Here is a 20446-nt window from a genome sequence, read left to right as displayed (position 1 = left end):
TTCTAGCCACATGATTGACTTTATGATCGTTTTAGTGGCGCAACCGGTCGTTACGCTTTCAAGCCATGCCAAAAGTTTCCTGTGAGAAAGGCGATGGGGAATTAGACGAAGTGGGGGTGGGGTAAGGGGCTGAGGTGGCAGACGAGAGCGTCTTGATGATGCCCGCGCAAAGCCCTCCGTTTTGGTTGGGGGCCCACCTCCTCCGGCACTTTTAATGGCACCGAATTACGGCCCCCGGGCACGGAAAAAAAAAAGCACCGACTGTCTGGGGCTGAAGACGTGAGACGCTGACAGAAGTGACACGGCCATTTTCTCCCCCCTCTTCCATTAGTGGCAGGGTAAAGGCGACCCCCGCCGCTCTCACCAACGGACGTCACAGCAGCGCTGACTCCCCCATTATGCCCTGATGGCTGCTATTTTGATGCTGAAAAACACGACTGAGCCTGTCTCCAATTCAAATGGGTCTCATAAAGTTGCCCCCCCCCCCCCAACCTTGCAAACTGACAAGCGCTAAATGTGGCAGAATGCATTGAGGGGGTACTTATGTAAAATTATATATTTTTTCTTTGTTCTGAGGAACAAAGTTGCAGTCACAGTTCTGGAGAGTTCAACCTCTTGATACAAGTCCAAAAGGCGAAAAAAAATATTATTCTGTAATGTTTTGAGAAATAGTAAATGTTTGCTATTATAGCTACAATGTAACCCTCAGAACTGGAAAAGGTACCATTTTGGTTTTGTCAGTTACGTGCTGTGACTAAGATGGCCATAATTAAAGCAGGATTTAATGCTGCCTCTTTGACCTCTGCAAGCTGTTTACAGAGTGAAACATTCTGATTGTCTCATCCAGCTTTGCCATCAGCAGCATAAAAAAACTTGGATCTTAACCCTGACAAAATATCATGGATTTCAGTCTTACACTGAATCAAATCACCAAATAAAGTCAACAGTCAATTTCAAGACATGTAATTTACATTGTTGAAATATGGATACAAGGTTTGGCACTCAAATACAATTTTGTTATGTGACCGATTGATTGTACTGGATATGTTACTGTACTTTGGCACAGGGGTGTCCATCTTTCATCAGTGCTGCTAGCTGGAACCCCAGAACAACATTTTTTAAACTAAATACTCAGAATATTTCTAACAACACAACCAATCTACCATAAAACGAACACATTAGCAGGCTTCATATGGCAAAACAAATAAACACAGCCAAGTCTCCAGACATAATAACAGACTCTGTAAATCATGGGGAACGGACATTTTGTCAGTAATGGAAAGAAGAAGCGACCCAGCTGCACTAGGTCGGGCGAGGCTGGGAAGTCCTAGGTGCAGAAAGGGTGTGTCGGTTTGATCTCAACATCTCACTCAACTTTGATCTGATGCTCAAATCCGGAAAAAAGTAGATTTACACACCACATTTAACACTAGCTTGAATTAAATGCAACATATTATTGTTATTATTATTATTATTATTTATAAAGTGTATTTTTGGGGCTTTGTGCCTTTATTCACACAAGACAGTGAAGCGTGACAGGAAGGGAGTGGATGAGAGATGAGTTGGGATGGGAAATCTAAATGATGAGATAAAAACTAGTTTGCCAGTGTCATCCTCAGAGGATTTATTTGGCCCTGTTCACAGAAAACATCAGTGCAACTATGGCATTTGCAGCTATCTGACATGCCATGTCATGGTAGAGAGACCTGGCCAGGGTCTTTCTCTGTCACAAGGGGATCTGCACTACTTTTATTAATCACTCAAACATGTCAGCGGCATTCCCCATGTCACCAGCAACGCCTCACCGACAGAAACAACCCTCTCTGGCAACCCGGGAGTTCGAACCCGGTCCAAAATCTGCCTCATCCGAAGCGAGACACCGGTCCTGAGCATGAAATCGGTCCCACAGTGCCGGGCAACCCACTTCTGAAACCGTAGATCAATCTGACAGCTGGGCAAATCCACGGCTTCCCTCAATCTCCCGTACCCTCCACACACAGCGCTCCATCCCTCCCTCCCTCCATCCCTCCTTCGCTTGCTCCAGCTCCTCCAGTGCAGAGGGTAGAGAGAGAGCAGGAGCCCACCCTGGCTACCAGTGTCCTAAGAGAGGGGATAATCCATAATTACAGCATGGAGAGGATTACTTACTCAAAAGCCCCGTGGGTTTCAGGGCCCGATCATTACAGGGCCAGGACAGCGTGTAAAATAACGAAGACTACTGCACAGAGGTGAAGGGGGGACACAGAGAACGAGAGAGAAGAGAGAAGGACAGAGAGGGAGCACTTACACTCCATCACTTGATTATGTCTGTGACCTGACTCTGTTGTTTTGGTGTTTTTAAGATAATGTCCTGTATTCCAGGCTACTCTTTCTAAGTCTGGCCAGGTATTATTGGAATCATCCACCTTGAAGCATTCACAGCATACTTAGACAATGATTTTGTGACAAAATTGTACTATTTTGAGTCCACTTATAGGTTAACTTGTATTTCAGTTAATGTCAGCCTATATTCTCCATAAACTCTTCAGGTTTAATGCATTTTGGACTGTCCGGTGTATGTGCTGTCCCTTTGATATCAGATATATCCCAAAATACTATAAAGAAAAATCATTCAATCTAAAGGTAATTTGCTTTTAAACAAACACCAAAAATAAAACAATAAATACACTAGAAATATCTACAGGTCATATTATGACATTAACAAATTTTGATGAAGGGCACATCTTTAGGCTGAAGAATAGATAGACCTAAAATGTGGCTTTCAAACTGATTTTTCAACCATTTTCAACATCTCTCACTTATAATATCACACGTTGATTCACAACAAGCCAACCTATGATATTACACAAACAAGCAAATAAATAAACTCACTTCCTCAAATGGACTCACGCACACACACACACACACACACACACACACACACACTGCAAGCCTCTGCACGATCTCTCCATGCAGCTATGATCTCAGCTCAGTTAACACTGCATGCAGAGGGAAGGTGACAGTGTTGTATGGTCGCCCTGACTGAGACGTCAGCGCACGTTGGCTTGTTAGGAGCAGTGATGAATGGGCCACTGCCAAGATGAAGTTCAGCCATAACATCTCGATTAGCCCACAATGTTGTTTGGATTCCACAAAAGTAATTAGATATGCAAACATATAAAAAATAAAAACATAAAAAAAAGAGTAGTATAAATAGTTCGCTCAGAGCATGGAGCAGAGGAATGAATTTTAAAAAGGACAAAAAAGGAAGACAAAAATAATTTACAATTTGATTTAAGTCTGGAATGACAAGAGAGACGGGAAAAAACAATGTCTGGTGAGATTTATGTTTTTTTTTTAGAAGAAAAAATAAATTATGAGACCTCAAAATTAGATGTGTTTCCTATTGCGCAGATAAATTAAATAGCTGCTTTTGAAAGCTGAAATACAGGAACTGAAGTCAGGAGCAGTGTGTGTGTAAAGGATGCAGTTTATAGTGTGCAGCACAATACAACAGGCACAAAAAGGGAGGGTTACAGAAAAGAAAGAGAGAAAGAAAGAAAACTAAAAAATGAAAGAAAGAAAGGAGAAATACAGAAGAAGGAAAAAAACAGAGGAAAGAAAAAAATGAAGGAAGAAACCTAAATTTCAAAATGCAGAATCAGGTCTTGGGAGTGAACAACAAATAGAGTGCCTGAAATATCACACTTCCTTGTGGAATAGATATTTTATCAAATGCTTGAAGGTTCAGCAGCCAGGTGCAAACACAGGTGTTTTTCCGTTTCAAGGTCAACCATTTTGGGAAAACCAGTTTTCAGCATCTTCATCATCAAGTGGCTTCAAAACAATTCAACGGAGCGTGTCCCGTGTGTGACCTGATATCTTTTCACACAAGACTACTACAACAAATTAATTTAAAACCTCATCAAATTCTAAATTGGTTTAAATTGAAATATGAACAGCCATTTAAACAATTAACCAAACACATATTTTCCAGTTCGGCTAACAATCATACTAAAATTCATGAATTGCTAAAGTATAAATCTCCACCGAGAGACAACTCTGCACTGCATTAAGTGCAAAAAAAAATAAGAATCTGGCATTAATCTTCTGAGAGGAAGTGATGCTGTGCATATAGGGGGAGGGAGAGAGGTGTTGGTAGAGGCTGTTAAATTCTAGACAGATCTCTGCGTAGACCCCGCAAGGGAGCGTGGAGTGACAGCATGCGGTGGGGAGAAAAAAAGGAGAGGAGAGGAGAGCAGACAGACAGAGCTGATGGAGGGAAAGTCTGGCAGGTGCTTCATCATCTGCTTAGCCATTCTCAGGCCGACCGTAAACAGTAATTTGGCCTCCCTGGGGACCAGTAATACTTCTCCATAACTAGAGCAGTTATAAATCTAGCACTTACTCTAATAAATTAAGCAAGCATTTTTTTTTCAAGCTCTCTCTCAGAATCACTTTGCGAAAGCTGTACACACCTGAGAAAACCAGAGGGGTGAAAGAGAAAATTAACTCGGGCTGTAAAAATTAACAAGGTCCATAAGCGACACTGTAAATGCCAAGACACAGGGTGGCACTTGTGTGTGTGTGTGTGTGTATGTGTGTGTATGGGGGGGAGGGTGACGTTCTTGACAAAATCCCTACTTTGTTTAAAAACACATGTGTGCTTTACACATAAATACATTTCTAAAGTACAAACACATTATTATGAATGGCTCCTTATAAAAGCAAAAATTGTTATTTCTCTTTACATGTCTTAGGCCTCAGTGCTGTGTTTCTGTGGCAGTGCCTGCATTTGCTCAACCCGACGTTCGAGTGCAAGGCCTGGACTCTGTCACCCCGTCAAAATATTTATCTTTTGATACGACTTCAGAAAAAAAAAAAACTCTTAAGTACGCCGATATTTTCAATGAAATTCTATCACCGATGAACTGGTGACATTGTGAGAGAATATAGCACTTGCCCGTCACTCTTGCACCTGCGTGTGTTAGTTTAGGTTAAGGGCAGATCTAACAGTTGGCTCCATAACTAAGACTCCTTGCACTGTCTCACCCTGGTCTGCCCTCAGTCGCGTTTGGCGGTATGTAACAGAGCACCTCCCTGCCAAGGACACAAACTTTTAAACAGGGAAGGACTATATATAGATAAAAGCAATTGCTCAGGGACCTGGGCAATTGAAACAAAAATAAATGTACATAGAAAACAAACAGCTGTGGTCCCCTGACAAACTGTCAGGTGAGCTACATTTATATGCTCGGCAGCTTTGCTTCGGTGCCAAGTCAAATATAACACGACAATCAGTATCAGTATTTCAAAATTTTCAGATAAAGCCACACGACAACAACAACAAAAAACCCACTCCTCCTGTTCGTTGTTTACAGGATGTATTTACGTAGCCTATCTCTCCAAATGAATGCTATCTGTGTCTTTAAGCCCCTCGGCAAGGGGTCAAAGGTGAGCCCTGAAAGCCAACGATCTAGCAAACACGGAAAGGAGCCAGCTTTGTGTGTGGAAATGGGATGCTAATCCCCACGACATGCGATCGATAAGAGCTAATGTATACCTTAAGTTCCAGCACATGCACTAATGGCCTCTCAGGTAATGGTGTGGAGGAGAGGGGGACAATATTTAGCAAATGATTACTAGAATTAGACGGGTGCTATAACTATGCAGGAGAGAAACAACAAACATAGTTCAGATGTGTTTTTATGTACGTAATACATATCCCCGACAAATATCCAAACCTACAAATAAAAAATACATTTAGAAAATATATTTTATTTTGTTTCTATTAAAGACTCAGAGAAAGAAGTCAAAGCTCTAACTGAACATCCAAAATATTTTGCTCTCACCCACTCGGACCTGTCTGCTTAATAAGCAGTGTGACCAAATCTGGTGTAGGGTTTCCAAGGACACTGGTGATCCGGTAGGAAACGGATGACTTCATAGTAATCACCTCACCACTGTCCTCAGTCTTCAACGACTCTGTGCTAACTATGCCTTAGTTGCAACTTACTGCTGACTTCCCTGCACTGCCTGTTACACAAATCTTAAAATAGTTAAAAATTACCAACATATTTGAATCATATCAACAGCAATGATAGGTGAAGGGCAGTAATGTAGTCATATGGGTAAGATACATTGCATACAATGCCTGTAGATTTACTGTTTTTATAAATTAATGCACGTTATTCACATAACTCATGAAACAAAATGTAACATACTAAGATACCAATACTAAGATATTACAAACCTCGGCAGCTCCTAGGTGGTGCAGACAACAATCACTATTAAGTAATTAAATTTTTTTTCTCTTCGCATTTTAAAGTCCTCCAATTCACATGAGGATAGTGTCTTTTTTAACTACACAATGATACTAATAGCAAAAGCTTACCAAAATAATTCAGTGAACAGCACTGTAATGAATAATGATAGGGACTTTAAATGGCTAATGAATGAATGGGGTTTACGTTTGAGTGATAGAGCTCGCGTTTGATTGGTCTCCCATGGGGCTGAGGGCACTAGAGACTTCCTTGCCAGCCTCTATACCCCGTTTAATTGGTCATTTGACATGAGTGACTTGACTTGGTGTCCATGAAGTGTCTGTGAGGAGCAACCCTTTAACCCTCGCAATTATTACGAGAGTCCTAGGAAATCACAGGAGTTAAAAAAAATCCAATTGCCTGTGACAAAAAGGGAAACAAACCAAACACAGACACACTTGAGTGATCCTTGCTTGTCACACAAAATAAATAAATTAGTAAATAAAATAAAACATATATTTTTGCTATTTTTGCAGAATAAGAGTTACGATGCAAATTTTAGTCTTATTTCCAAACAGCAAACACTGCTGTGTTCCTGGCAAACCCATTAGGAAATGGTGGGCGGAATGCCTTTCCTTGAGCACGTTTGCATAGGGCTTGTCCAAATAATCATACTTACATTTTAGCACAATTATCTGCACACCCTATTCCACAGGTCTGATAACATTCTTGTCACAGTTTCGGTGTGTCACTCCAAGGAAACAATGCCCTTATTGACATGAGTTAGGGCCTCACAATGGGCACAAAGACGTGGGGTTCCTGTTTTTGTTGACTCTCTTTAAGCTGCCCACTGAAAAGAAAGCCACTGCTAACACACACACACACACACACACACACACACATAATCTGACTTTTTCAAGCCCTCTGCCATACAATACTGCAAATATGTGCTTCACATGTTTGCCTATGATAACCAGTGAAGGGAAAAGTACGCAGAGGAACAGGCAGCAGTGCAGGGGAGGAGGAGAGCCTGACACCCTCACCGCAAAACTGGGGGAAGGAGTGGAGAGAACAGCCACTAGGGGACAGTAGTAAGTCATGGAGCGGAGGTGCATGCGGGGGAGAGAGCCGAACAAAAGACTTTCTTTGTTGCACTCTCAGATAATAAAAGAATGCAGAAATAGCTCCTTGACTGCCTTACAAAAGATCTTGACAATGCGCCGGCCTGTAATGCATAGAAACAGCCCTGGAATTTACATAATCACACAAAATGTAAACCACAAGGTAATATGGACAAAAACAAACAGGCGAAAGTGTGGGGGTAGGTGGGGGTGATGGTGGAGTACTGAGGATGGTGGTGGGGGGGTGTAGTCACTTTTCCCCATGGAATTAATATATCTGCTAAAAGTGCATTTCACATTATGCACTTGCTCACAACATCAGGTAAACAAGCATTTTCAAATTTTTCGATTTTTCCACTGAGCGTCTCTCCAGAGAAAAGAGCCTCTCAGCTTTCAGTAAAGTACACACCAACCCTCATGCTACACACCGCACTGGAGACGTGTCCTGAAATTAAAACAAATTGAAAGAAAAATATGTCAGTAACAACTACAGTGATATATATTCCACAAATTGCAAATTTGCATATGCCCCTTTCGGAAAGAAACAAAAAAGAAAATAGTTCTCTTCGAAGCAGCTGGTGTTGCACTAAATATATACCACTCACACATTCTTGTGTTACAGTGTATTTGTCAGTGAAGAACACCTTGCAAGCACCATACACTTACTCTGGAGTGCCAACAAATAAGTAAATCCACTGCAATTGTGCTCTCTGTAACTATGGAAAAGGAAAGTTCTAGAGTATGTGGGTTAACTGGGTGAGTTAACACCTCCGTTTAATTCAAACACCAGATAAAACTGTCAAGAAAGGTCCAGTGTTTCTGTGTCACTATAGCAACTAAGCCTATACACTAAACATGCCTCTCTCCCCCTCTTCCTCTCAAACAATTAAAAACAAAACACAGTTATGTCCCTTGTTTGTCTCATAGCATCTCTTGTGGATTAGCTGCGTTTGTTTTGGTACATTATACACCCAAGGGGGAAGAAAAGACATATTTTAAAAATTTGGCTGCGCTGAAAACTACAAAGTGCTGTGTGCTAATGAGAAACTTATAAATAAATTAAAAACTTGGTATTGCTCTCTTCGAATAGAACTGTGCACGCAAATAAAATGTTCACAGTTCTAATTTCCAAATGATACGTGACTAAAAAATAAAGTTAATACAACACAAATATATGGAAGCTTCAACACTGGCAATTCTTTTGCACTCAGGTATCTCTTGTCAATTTATGCATGTATGTATGCCTCGCTAAAGGGGCTGACAATCTTGATCACTGGCACAGTTTTTCCAGCCCTAGCCAAGATCAGTTAAAACAACACATTAGTGGCGCTATTTATTCAGGCGGCTGTGGGAATAAAAATATATAAATGATCTGGCAACACAATCTTTTGCTGTTTGCACTTCATTGTCACCTTTGCAAATATCCGTTGTGCCTCACTCCTGGGTTATACACTTGAGTGACATTTGGCTTGTCGCTTGAACCGTGTCTACGGGGCCCTCCCTCATTTCCAGTTTAAATAATTACTATTCTATTATTAGCACAAGTATTTGTGTTATTGTTGTGGAGTGTCAGGCGCTGCCTCGAACGTCAGGGTGCTATCGGCAAGAGTGTACAAACACAAACACATTTGTCAGAGTTATTGACCTTTATCTCCTCACTTTCTTGACAGCCTTCTCCAGTTATTGACAATACAAACACACAGGGCAACGCATAACCTTTCATTTACGCAGCCGTCTCCCTTCTCTCTCCCTCTCTCTGTCTCTCACTCTCTCTGTTTATCCCTCTCTCTATCTCTCTGGCTCTCTCTTTCTGCCTTTCTGTCTACTCTCACGATTTGTTTAAATAAGACAGCAGACAATGGTACTGTTCATTTCTGCCATTTCTCTTTCTCCCCAAATTTCACAAGATAATGTCATTAGAGAGATACAATGGTGGCTATTCAACCCTGGATACTGAGATATTTCAAGTATTCAATATAGTTTTGACATGGTGACATTACTGCAGAGTGTTGGTTTGCTATTTGTTTGCTTACAATGTCAAGAAGATCATGAATCGTATTTCTCGGGTAAACCATTCATCCTTCTAGCATTTCTGCCACAGTCATATGTTTAACCGGAAAGCTATAAACCATTTAGAATTTAAAGGATTATAATTTTGGTAAACAACAGCAATGGCTTGGTGATAATTCCACTATCAAATACAGTAAATTGCATTTATTAAAAAACCTATTCAGAGCAATACAATTTTAAAATATTCAACAGAAATACTGAGATTATCCATGTTTCTATCATAACTGTCACATGCCCTGTCACAATCTATCATTTTATTCAATTTCAAAAAGCTATCCACAATAGCGTTAGGGTTATTTTAAAGACACTCCTGGAAATTTACCAAGCATTTTCCTTTTTTCAAAGGCATCTGCTTACATTTTAGCTTGAAAAATAGCATGCATAAAATATGTGCATCCCCAACCAGCAAGGCACTCTCCGGGTACTTCACAGAATGAAAATTAAATTTTAAACAATCCAGACCAGTGTTTGGTGACCACCGTTAATCATCAAGAAACAAAGACATCAAACAATATTTGATAATGAGAAAAATGCCTGGAGGATATTAGGAATGGGGAGAGAGAGCCCAGCGTGAGCAGGGGCAGCAGAGGTAGCAGCGGCCCAGACACCATGCACAGTCACACATCCACAAACAGCACCCCACACACACACACACACACACACACACCACCACCAGCACTACCCCTCAACCACACACACACACACACAAAACGCAGCCTATTTTTTTTTCTCACTTTTTTGTGGCTTTTAAAAAACAAAGGTAAGAAGTAGGGAAAGGGGTTCTCTTTTTCAAACGTTGATATGAGATAATTAGGATGCAGCATATGGAGCTGCTGGAGAGATTAGAGCTTTGAGAAATATGCCCCGTTTTGAACCACACTGCTTCACAATTGAACCCAATTATCAGTCGAAATTGCCTTTCTGAGGGCCGGCACAATGGTGTGCTGAAAAGCCTGGCGAGATAAAAGTTTATTTTTCACACATACAGGTACAAGTAGATTTGATATAGCTTAATCTCCACGGTAAGTCAGTTTTTCACCCTCCTACAGATCGAAAGCTTGCCATACGCATGGTACTCTCTACTCCCAAACAATATAATAAAAAACACCTCCCCTCCCAACAGAGGCGAGACATAGTTCTAGCTCAGCACATTTAAGTTCCTGGATTGCGTCACGTCTTTCTTAATAATCTGGCACATCATCCTGGGCTTGTCTTTAAATTTCCTTATGTCAGAGTAATTAGTGCTTAGCCTGAAATCAGTGCTTTTTTCAGGGCCAGAGGGAGCTGGAGTGTGTGTCTGTGTGTATGCGTGTGTGTCCGTGTGTGTGTGAGCGCAGGGCGGGGGGTTGGGGGGGTTGCCCTTTCTGCGCGTCAGACAGGGCATTACGGGGTTATCCCTGATTGACGCGACGTTAACGGTTTGGGGAAATCAGAGAGATCCAGCAGCAGCAGCCTGGGCCGAACTGCAGCATGTGCCGCCGCCTCAGTCATGCAAATTGCACCAGAGCCCCACTTTGACAATGATTAATGAGCCCGCGCCGCAGCCTTTGTTTCTGCACGCGGCCGTTCGCTGTGAAATACTATCCAAAAAAATATTATCTATCCGCGATTAATCCAGTAAATTTGGTCACACCACACATGTTGTTTGGAGTAATTTACAACGAGGGAGGAGGACACAGTGATTACAATTACATTTAATTACTTGTCCTCTAATTACATTCATTAAAGGCTAATAAAATGAACGAGAGAAGCAGCTTTAAAGGCTCAGAAAAAAAGCATGTGTCTGGTCTTCCTTGATGTAAAATATGATTGTAGGTATTTTCTAACGGTGCGGGCATGTCGCTTGTGAGACATTTTCCGAAAGCATGAAACTGATACCTAGCTAATACTGCAGGCATTTCCTGAGCTATGTCTCACCTCATGTCAGGCCTTTGACTTTTCAGCACAGAATATGGAACGCCCTGACAGCTAAGAAAATTAAAATTAGAACAAGAGTGATCAGTGACCATATATCATTTCAAGAAGCATTTAAGCATTTTAACTCTGTTATTAAATGGCATTAACATTTTATTTTGCTCAGAAAAATATGATCAGTCTGAAAGGACTATGTTACATGTCAACATTTATTCCTCAACATCACACCAAAAAATAAGTCAGTGTAGTGCACAATGGTGATCACAGCACATTGTCCCAGTTAAGAGAACAAAAGGATGAGGCAACTGCATCTACAGTACTGCACACATACACACACACAGGTAAAATTATATATACATACACACAGTATGCACACACACACATAAATGTAAACGCTTCGCGGCCATTAGCGTATATATACGTTCCATTACAAGCACGGTGCTTAGCACTACAATGGCGCAGCCGAGAGCTCTAGAGCGGAGATCTGCGCGGCATCTCTGCGATATCAGAGAGGAAACATCCCTTGCAAATTCATCTCCCACTGTGCGCAGGCTTCACAGCTGGTTAATGGCACTGCGTGCGCCGTGGCCCTGTTTACACGGCGGCCCCAGAAGAAGCCCTCCTCTCCTCTCCTCTCTAGCCTCGCACGCGCACGCTCTCTCCCTCTCTCCCTTCCCTCTCTCTCTCTCTCCCTCCCTCCCCAGTCCCCCATTACGACGGCACACACCGCCGCGGCTTTCCCCTGCCGTCACGCTGCTCCGGCCTCACCAACCTCTGATCCCTGCCTTTTTACACCCATTACAGTGTGCCGCTGCCTCCCCAGCCGCTGATTCTTATCTTTTTATACCCAGCGCAGTACACTGATCCTTTTAGACCTATTACACACACCGCTCCCCAAACCCTGATCCTTTGATACCTGCGAGGGTAAATGGCTCCATCCTGCCTGACCTCGGCCTTTTATACCAATCAGAGAACACACAGCCTCCAGACACCTGATTTTTATCTGTCTCATAGCAATAGCAATACAAATACGCTGGTCTTTTATGGTTGCTGAATCTCTTTCGATTCAGTAACTGCATACAAACACACACACACACGCACCGCCATACACACACACACACACACACGCACATACACACATACACAAGCGTTTCCCTCCCCGAAAGGCACCAGAATGACTATCCCAACATAGTTTGAAGGAAAGTCAGCAGTAAATTGAACGTTAACCCTCACAAGTCCTGGTCAGAAATTCCTTTGAATATGAAATCAGCAGTCCCCTCTCTATCGTCTCACACAGTCGTATACAGCTTTACTGTGCTCATCAGATCACAATAATCCTGACTCAATTCTTACCTTAGCTGCACTTAAACTGACCTTTAACCACCAATCATATACTGCAAATCAACCTTCTCTGAGTGGTGGTGTGGATACTTCTCTGCATAGCTGCACAAAATGGTTGCTGTGTGGAGAAGAAAAAAATCAATTAACACAGGGAGATTTAACACTGGTTAGAGAGCAGTTACAGAATAGCACCACAGTAAAAAAGCTATTGATCATTGACATGATTTATGACAAACTAGTCTTATGTATGTATACTCAGTACATTAACTCAAACCTACCTAGAGATTGGAAAGTACAATATTTTCAGTTTGATGTGAAGCATTCCTAAATCTTCAACCTATACAAATAGATAACGAGAGAAAAATGCTGCTTGTATATCACCCTTTCCCCATCATGAGTAACACTGTAAAATAAAATGAATGGAATAATATTATAATGGCAGTTTGGAAATGCATAAATGAAGAAATGAGAGATCCTACCCCTCCTGTGATATTAGATGTAAATATATATAACATAACTCTATCAAATAAGTAGTCTATGGAAATGTCCAACTGTGCAGGCCACATGCACTTGTTAGTCACCCTAATATAGGATGATATAATGCTAAGGCTACACATTTTTACTATTTATATGTACAATAATTAAATAGAACTATAGGCTACATTTATACAAAAAATAAAAATAAAATAATCATCAGTGTTCCATCTTGTCATTATTCCAACTGGAATTAAATTCATATGGTGGGCTTCTAACAAGTAGGCTACTCTCGAGCAAAAAGGCTTCAAGTTAGCCTACCCCTGTGTCACTGCACTGCAGTAGACTGGACTCAGGTGCTCTCTACAATAACGTATAATGCTGCTGAGAGAGAATAGCTTACTTGTCCGGTTACTACTGCAACAGATTAATTCCATTAAATATACTGTCTTAATATCTCATCTCATGGCTGGCATATTTATGTTCACATCAATTTCACAGACTTCCAAGTGTGAGTAAGCCCTGCACCTATTGCAGCCCATCATACTTAATCCCTGACATTTAAACCAATCCGCTTTGAGTTCTTACAAACGTCACTGTTCGAAGTATTCCGCGGGAAGCTTCCAGGAAGTTAGAGCTGCAGCTGCTCTCACTACCGAGCGGCAGATACCAAACTCTTTCCAGAGAAATTGCCGTGAAGTGACGACAAAGATGACTTTGTGCTGCAGTGACAAGTAAATACTGTTTGTAAAGTTCGTTTTTGTCGCATGCTTCTCCGACTGTATACACAGAGCAACTGTTTCTCGTGACGCAAATAAAAATATTGATATTAGCTGGTTGGCTAAGCGGTGAACGTTAGCTGGCTAGGTTACCAACATTGAACGCATAGCAAAGGTGGTAGAGTGGCATTCGTAGCCAAAGCAACAGGCATCTACAGGGAACGTTTAAGCTGTGTTAAACATTCAGTAATGGAGCATGTATGCTTGCTCCTGTTAACAAAGGACAATTTGACTGGATAGTCTCATTAGCATGTTGACACATTCCTAATTTGATGTGACGTTATCCCGAATTAAATAAACACCTATATTGTGTGTGTGCCTGCCTGTTGGTGTCTCCAAGAAATGATGAGGCAACATCTTTCTCCTTTTTAGTTGATGACATCAAAAACGTATCACCATATTCATCAAAATGAGGATTTGTCGGACGGAATATAAAACCATTGCGAGATACACAGAGCAACTTCGACCAACAAGACAGTGTATGAAAATGCTCAAGGAGAAATTTCCAAAGTAAGTGTCTGCTTTTTCAGACATGGGCTACTATTATTGATTGACCTGTGACCTGCTAATGGCATTTACACCTGTTCCCCCCCTAAATTTACTATATACTAAAGTTAAACACCCTTTATGCACACATAATTAATTACTTTGAGCCACTGAATACATGTTTCAGTGGATTGTTAATCTTCCCTTTAAATTCAGGTATTTTAAACAGGTTTGGTCAAAAGGCCCAGTCAACATTTGAAATTACCTTATGCTACCCTGTCTCTGTTTTAAAGTAGGACTGGACCTCAGTTTTTCCACATGTATTGTAATGTCTGCGACACAACTGTTAATCTATGTAGTTAATCAGTAGTAGCCTATGGAAATATACTGGTAATTCGTGGAAATGTCTGTTATAAAGGGCACACTGTTCATTATACCTACAACAATTAATTGATTAATCAATCAGTTGTGTTTTGGTAATTGAATATTTTTAAGGGAAAACAAAACAAATTCTAAACAAACTATATTTGCTTCATAAATGTGAATATTTGCTGTTTTTTTTTATCCCTCTGTCTTCACAAACTGAACATCTGGTAATAATAATCAAAGTAATAATCTGGTAATAACGTCATGTAGGGCTTTGTGAAACACTGGTTTACCATTTTCTGATATTTTATAGACCAAACAACTAATCGATTACTCAAAAAAATAATCAGATTAATCAATTATGAAATTCATTATTAGTTGCAGCCCATTTAGGTACATTGTCATGTTATGTACAGTGACTTGTTTCCATACTTTGTTTATACAACCATTATATAGTGACTGAAGAGTGTCTTTGGTTTGTTTTGATTTTATTTCAGTGAGTGTTCATTACCGGTATGCATTTTCAAGTCTCATATTTACTTCCAATAAACACAACAACATAACAAACAGTTAGCACTACCTTAACAGTCCTTTATACTGTTATTTTATTTATTCATTTACACCCATTTTTATTGCATTACTTCTGGTCCACAGCATGCTCGCTCTGGGGGTTAATGGCTGTGTTTGCGTCTCTCTCCTTTACAATGAGGCCAGGGTCTTTATTGAATGTTACACATGTAATCCCCCAAGGCCACTAGGACAGCCCTGATCCTTTAGAGGTCACTTAAGAAGTCGCATGAATTTGGAGCTTCTCCCGCTTCCATTGTGCTGTAATCACTGCTAGAGTACGGTGCGGGACTCCCAGGGGGCCGCACGGCCTACCTTGAGCATGGCTTTGTTATTGGTGTCAGCATTTTATCGAATATCTTAGCCCCCGCCAATCTACTTCCTACTTCCCCCTGATGCATTTTTATGTCTCACAGTCCACATGGACTTTTTTAATATATATAGAGAGATTTATGAAATAATATCTCGCTGCCATGTGGCTAGATTGTACCCCTTTGTAGTCCACTCTTCAATTAGCCATATCATTTCAAATAACTAGTATTGGGCATAATTGAAGCAAAACTGCACGCCTGGAGATTTCTCACTCCGATAATGGCCATATGGTTATTAGTGCATGTGGTGTGATAGGCTTTGTTTTTACCTGCAAGTCATTGTCCATATTTCCTGCGTGTAAAGGGATCCCTGCGAGGGCCTCTGCTTTTTAAAAAACCTGAATGTCGTCAAAAAGTGGCCTGACAGACCGGCACGGCAGCCGTGTTTTCACAGCCTGCAAAATTATTCTGCTTGTCCAATCAGCTGAGCCGGGCTCTGGAGGGTTAGTGATTGGACTGGCAGGAAATCAGGCTCTTAAGACATAACATATCGACTAGGCCATCCATCATCTCTTAGCATGCGCTGAGGCACGGCAGTCAACCTCCCCCCACCACACGCACACACACATACACATGCACACACACAAATACGCATATGCACATCCCCTCCCCGTCACCACCACCACTGTTCTCCCCAAGAGCACCCTCCTCCGTGTGTGTGTGTGTAACGAGAGAAAGAGAGAGGGACCAGTGGATGGGTAGCCGCCTGTCTTTCAGCAGTCCCTGTGCCTGGATGGTCCCATTTGGAGGGCTGAAACCACAGCACTTCACAGGGAAGCCACAACCGTCGCTCCACCCTTGTCATCATCACACCCTCCACACTGAATGTGTGGTGAGGCTGACTTTGACTCATCCCCTACCAGAGTAAATGCAAGAAAATGCTGCGTCCTTCCATATGTTTGTTTCCTTATTAAACTTACACAATTTCTCCACTAGTGCAGCCATTACTCTCCTCCTAATGATTAGTCAGCAAATGTGCACTGCAAGTATGAAAGTGCTGTGATGATTTTGAAAGATTTGATTTAATACCCCAAAAAGCACTAAAGAGCAGGTCCATAAAACTCTGGAGTTAATGTGTACAGTTAGCTTTGCCTCTTTGTACTCTGAATTCATCTGAGCTACGTTACATTATAACCTGTATGGACCACGTTTTTCAGGGGAAAGCCACCCTTAGGCATTTCAGTCCACTGTCATTGTTGTCTGGATAACTCAGAAGTGAAGAGTTATTATGATAATGCACTGTCAATAACTCAGTTACATTTGAGTAGCACCAGACAAAAATAATTTCACACCTGAAAAGTAAATGTGTGGCTTACTGAATTATTAAATGAGGGTAAAAAGGCTTTGAATGTAAATTTAAACTTCAGTCATGTGTGCTATTTGTATTTAGCAGGGCGGCACTTGTCATAGCTTTTTTTGCGGTCGGGCTCATTTTGGAATGGGTAAGCAAAGTGGACGTTTCCACATGATAATGTTATTGGCTATTTAAAGCTAATTTACACGGGGGCGTCTGCAGTCTATCAAGCAGAGAGAAAGTGTGTGTGTGTGTATGAGAGAGAGAGGGTTGGTGGATGGTGTGGGGATCTCATTGGAGACTCAAGAGTTCCTCATCTGTATCGCTCACGTAACACAGATGTTGAGAGTCATCTGTCAGCCTGGCCTCTCCCTCCGCGCCCGGCCGGTCTGAGGGGAAAAGAATTGGACACGGTGCTGTCACTCTGTCCCCCCACACACCCCACCCCACAATGGAGTGGCATGCAAATGCAGCCCACCTCCCGGCTGGCTCGGCCTGTCCTGCCTAGTGTCTAACCCCTTGTGCCCCACCCCCCCACACTCTCTTCAGCCACAATGAGGGAGGAGAGGAGGGGCGTGATAGGCCACTGGCGGGATGTGACATCAGGCCCCCCTCCATGCCTCCTTTCTCTCTCACCTCCATGTATAATATTAGAATTGGAAATGATCGTCTGCTCTCCTGGCCTGATTCCTCCTGGAGCACACTGGGGACCACTGTCAACACCCCTCCCTCCTTCAGCCCAACCACCCCCCCACCCCCTATGCCGGCTCGCTGAAGAGAGAAAGGGGAGAGGGAGAAACGCCTTCTCTGGCCCTCTGCAAAGCCCCTATGAATGAATTTGGATGTAATGATTACTCCCTCTTTAAAATGCCATTCAGGCTCGTTTTGCATATGTCTCGTGAGCTGAGACGGAGGGGCTTGGCTGAAGTCTGGAGACTGATTGTGCGTGTGTCTGTGTGTATGGTGTGGAGGGCGGGCATAAAGGGCAGATGCTTCTGTGTTTGGATGCATTTAAAAGGAAAGTATGAAGTCTCCTCCCTGGTCTGTTCACACACACACACACACACACACACACACTTACACACATGCATGCGTGCGTTCAGATCGCTGGCACAAAGTCCCCGACCGTTTTCGAAAGCGGGCCCTAATGTGCCGTTTTCATCAGCACTGAGGCGGGCCACAATATGGTGCCGCTGGCCCGCTCGGGGAATATGAATGTTGATTAAGCATGCGCTCAGCCTTTTGAAATTCTGAAGAAGTGTCAGAATAATGGATGTTGAGCAAATGTCAAGCATTTGTTAATTTCTCTGTTATTGGGGGTTTATCTAGCGTGATCTGTGGAGGGAAGCCCAGGCCAGCCTTGTTATGGCATGTGCCATTGATATGCTGATTTTTTTATTTTTTCCTTGGCGGGCACATACGTTTTGTTTTTGATGGTAATGTTGGAGCTGATGGTGTTTTGAAGCAGAGGGCCTTTGCTCATCGATTATGTATCACTGTTACAGTGTTTATCTCTCTCCAGAGCACTTTGGTTTGTACAAAAGAGGCTGAATTATGCCTTAACTCACTTGGGTGAGCATGCACAGCCATTTTAACCAAGGTGAACATACTTGGAGGAGGATTTGTAAATGTTACTGGAACTGTGTAGTGGAAAGGATTGGATTGAGGGGTCCGTGCTACTCTTTATCTCCATATGTCTTTGCTTGATAAATGTATTTTTTGTTTTTTAAAAAGCACATGTTTTCTTACAATGATGCTTAAAGCTTTGTGAAGCAGGTCTAAAATATTATGAGTCACTTATCCAAGTTAAGAGTTAGCCAAAGCCAGTCATCCAAACTACAGTTCTGCAGGATCTGCCTGCATCTGTTAGCATTTTTCGTGCAATATTCATTTTCCTGAGGCCTTGCTCTCTTAGTGTTTTTTTTCCCCCCACCATTTTAAATGATGTTTTCTTGCTTAGTCAGAGCTGTGAGAGTGTAGCGATGACATTCGCCAGCCACTAGCCAGGCTCCTGGAGCAGCTAACATGGCCGCCCACTGCCGCAGCCTCTCTCCTCTTCTGTCCTCTCCTCTCCTCCCCAACCCAGCCCAGACCTTCACCCTCCAGACCACACATCCCTGGCTCACGGCTGCAGCAGAAACTGGAGTTGGCAGGTCGGGCTTGTGGGCGCGCTGCAACCAGCGGAGAGCTGTGCAGCCTGGGATACGGGAGGACTAATGACAGGACTGGAATTGTTTATGTGGTCAGGGCTTTGGCAGGGAGGAAGCCGAGTGGCGACGAGAGAGAGAGAGAGAGAGATTCTGTGAGAGGAGCCTTTCGCTGGGGTTTCTGTGAGTGAAAGCGGGTTTGTGCTTACGCGACTTTGGCAGCACAAGAATAAAACGCTTCCTCCTCCGGCACCAAACCTACCATTTTCTCCGCAGATCCTGTGTTGACTGTAAAGCACGTGCTGAAAGCTGATGGTTTCTTGAAACCAGGAATCTATATTGGAGATGTCGAGCAGACACGAGCACTGAAAACTTCAGTCAGAACCTTATGAAAACGTACGGGGAGCAACGCGGAGTGAGTGGCCACAAATACCAGCAAATCTGGCAAAAGATGACTTTTTAAAAGCTGAGGAAATGAGTGTTGTTTGGTATTTAATATCATGTCATAACCATACTAAACAGACACCACTGTAGTGGCCACCCTGTTGTCCTAGAACTACCCCAACCCTTGGAAACAGAATGGCATGTTTTAAAAATAGTACATCGCAAAAGAATCACACACACATATGGAATGAAATCACATGGAGCACTGTGCGTGTGTGTGTGTGTGTGTGTGCGTGTGTGTGTGCGTGTGCGTGTGCGTGTGTGTGTGTGTGTGTGTGTGTGTGTGTGTGTGTGGCTCTAGCCCCAGGTATCGTTTGCATACTGGGATCAATTGCAGAAAGGAGAATGGAACAAATTGCCCAGAATGATACAAGTGCTGGAGCCAAGCTGTAGGGAAGGAGACCGTTGGTCAGTTAGTCTGATATGTTTTTGCGCTCGACTAGAGGACGCTCATCACACCATGGCTAACAGAAGCCTTGTTTTCTCTTGTCTTCTCTCTCTCTTTTTGTTTTGAGCTTGAGAGGAGGTAGGTGTGATGACAATTATGGCATACTCTTTGCTACAGCTTCATAAAACTTAACATGTTTTGTCACAAATAAGACTAAAGAGCCCCACCTTTCAGGCTGTATCATAATTAAAGTCAGACATGTGGTCTTGCACAGCACCGTTTCCACTGTGGTGAGATGAAGCCTGTGACGGCGCTGTTGCCTCCAAGGCACTGATTTTATCATCATCATCATCCTCCTCCTCCTCCCATCCTCCTGTAGCAAAGCAGCAGTATATTGCTGTTAAACCAAAGTGTCCACGCAGTGCTGTTGTGACATCCTCCG

The 20446-nt window shown here is 42.5% G+C and overlaps 1 protein-coding gene across 3 annotated transcripts in view; it reads left to right on the top strand.

Moving 5' to 3' along the window:
- Positions 1–13805: 13805 nt before the first annotated feature.
- The window catches only part of cdin1 (CDAN1 interacting nuclease 1), a 58921-nt gene continuing 52280 nt past the window's right edge, over positions 13806–20446 (top strand). For 2 of the 3 annotated variants that reach the window (XR_007191830.1, XM_048227865.1), the window contains exons 1-2: positions 13806–13896; positions 14314–14451. Coding sequence is in view for 1 of the 3 variants with exons in the window: in XM_048227865.1 (XP_048083822.1) it covers positions 14351–14451 (101 nt within the window). In the remaining 2 variants the exon portion in view is untranslated. Of the gene's footprint in view, positions 13897–14313; positions 14452–20446 lie in introns of those variants that run through there. The other variant, XM_048227867.1, reaches the window with a different exon arrangement.

The sequence above is a fragment of the Alosa alosa genome, chromosome 19 (assembly GCF_017589495.1).
Source record: "Alosa alosa isolate M-15738 ecotype Scorff River chromosome 19, AALO_Geno_1.1, whole genome shotgun sequence".
Lineage (NCBI taxonomy): Eukaryota > Metazoa > Chordata > Actinopteri > Clupeiformes > Clupeidae > Alosa > Alosa alosa.
The sequence above is the reverse complement of the archived record's forward strand: the minus strand, read 5'-3'. Positions and strand labels throughout refer to the sequence as shown.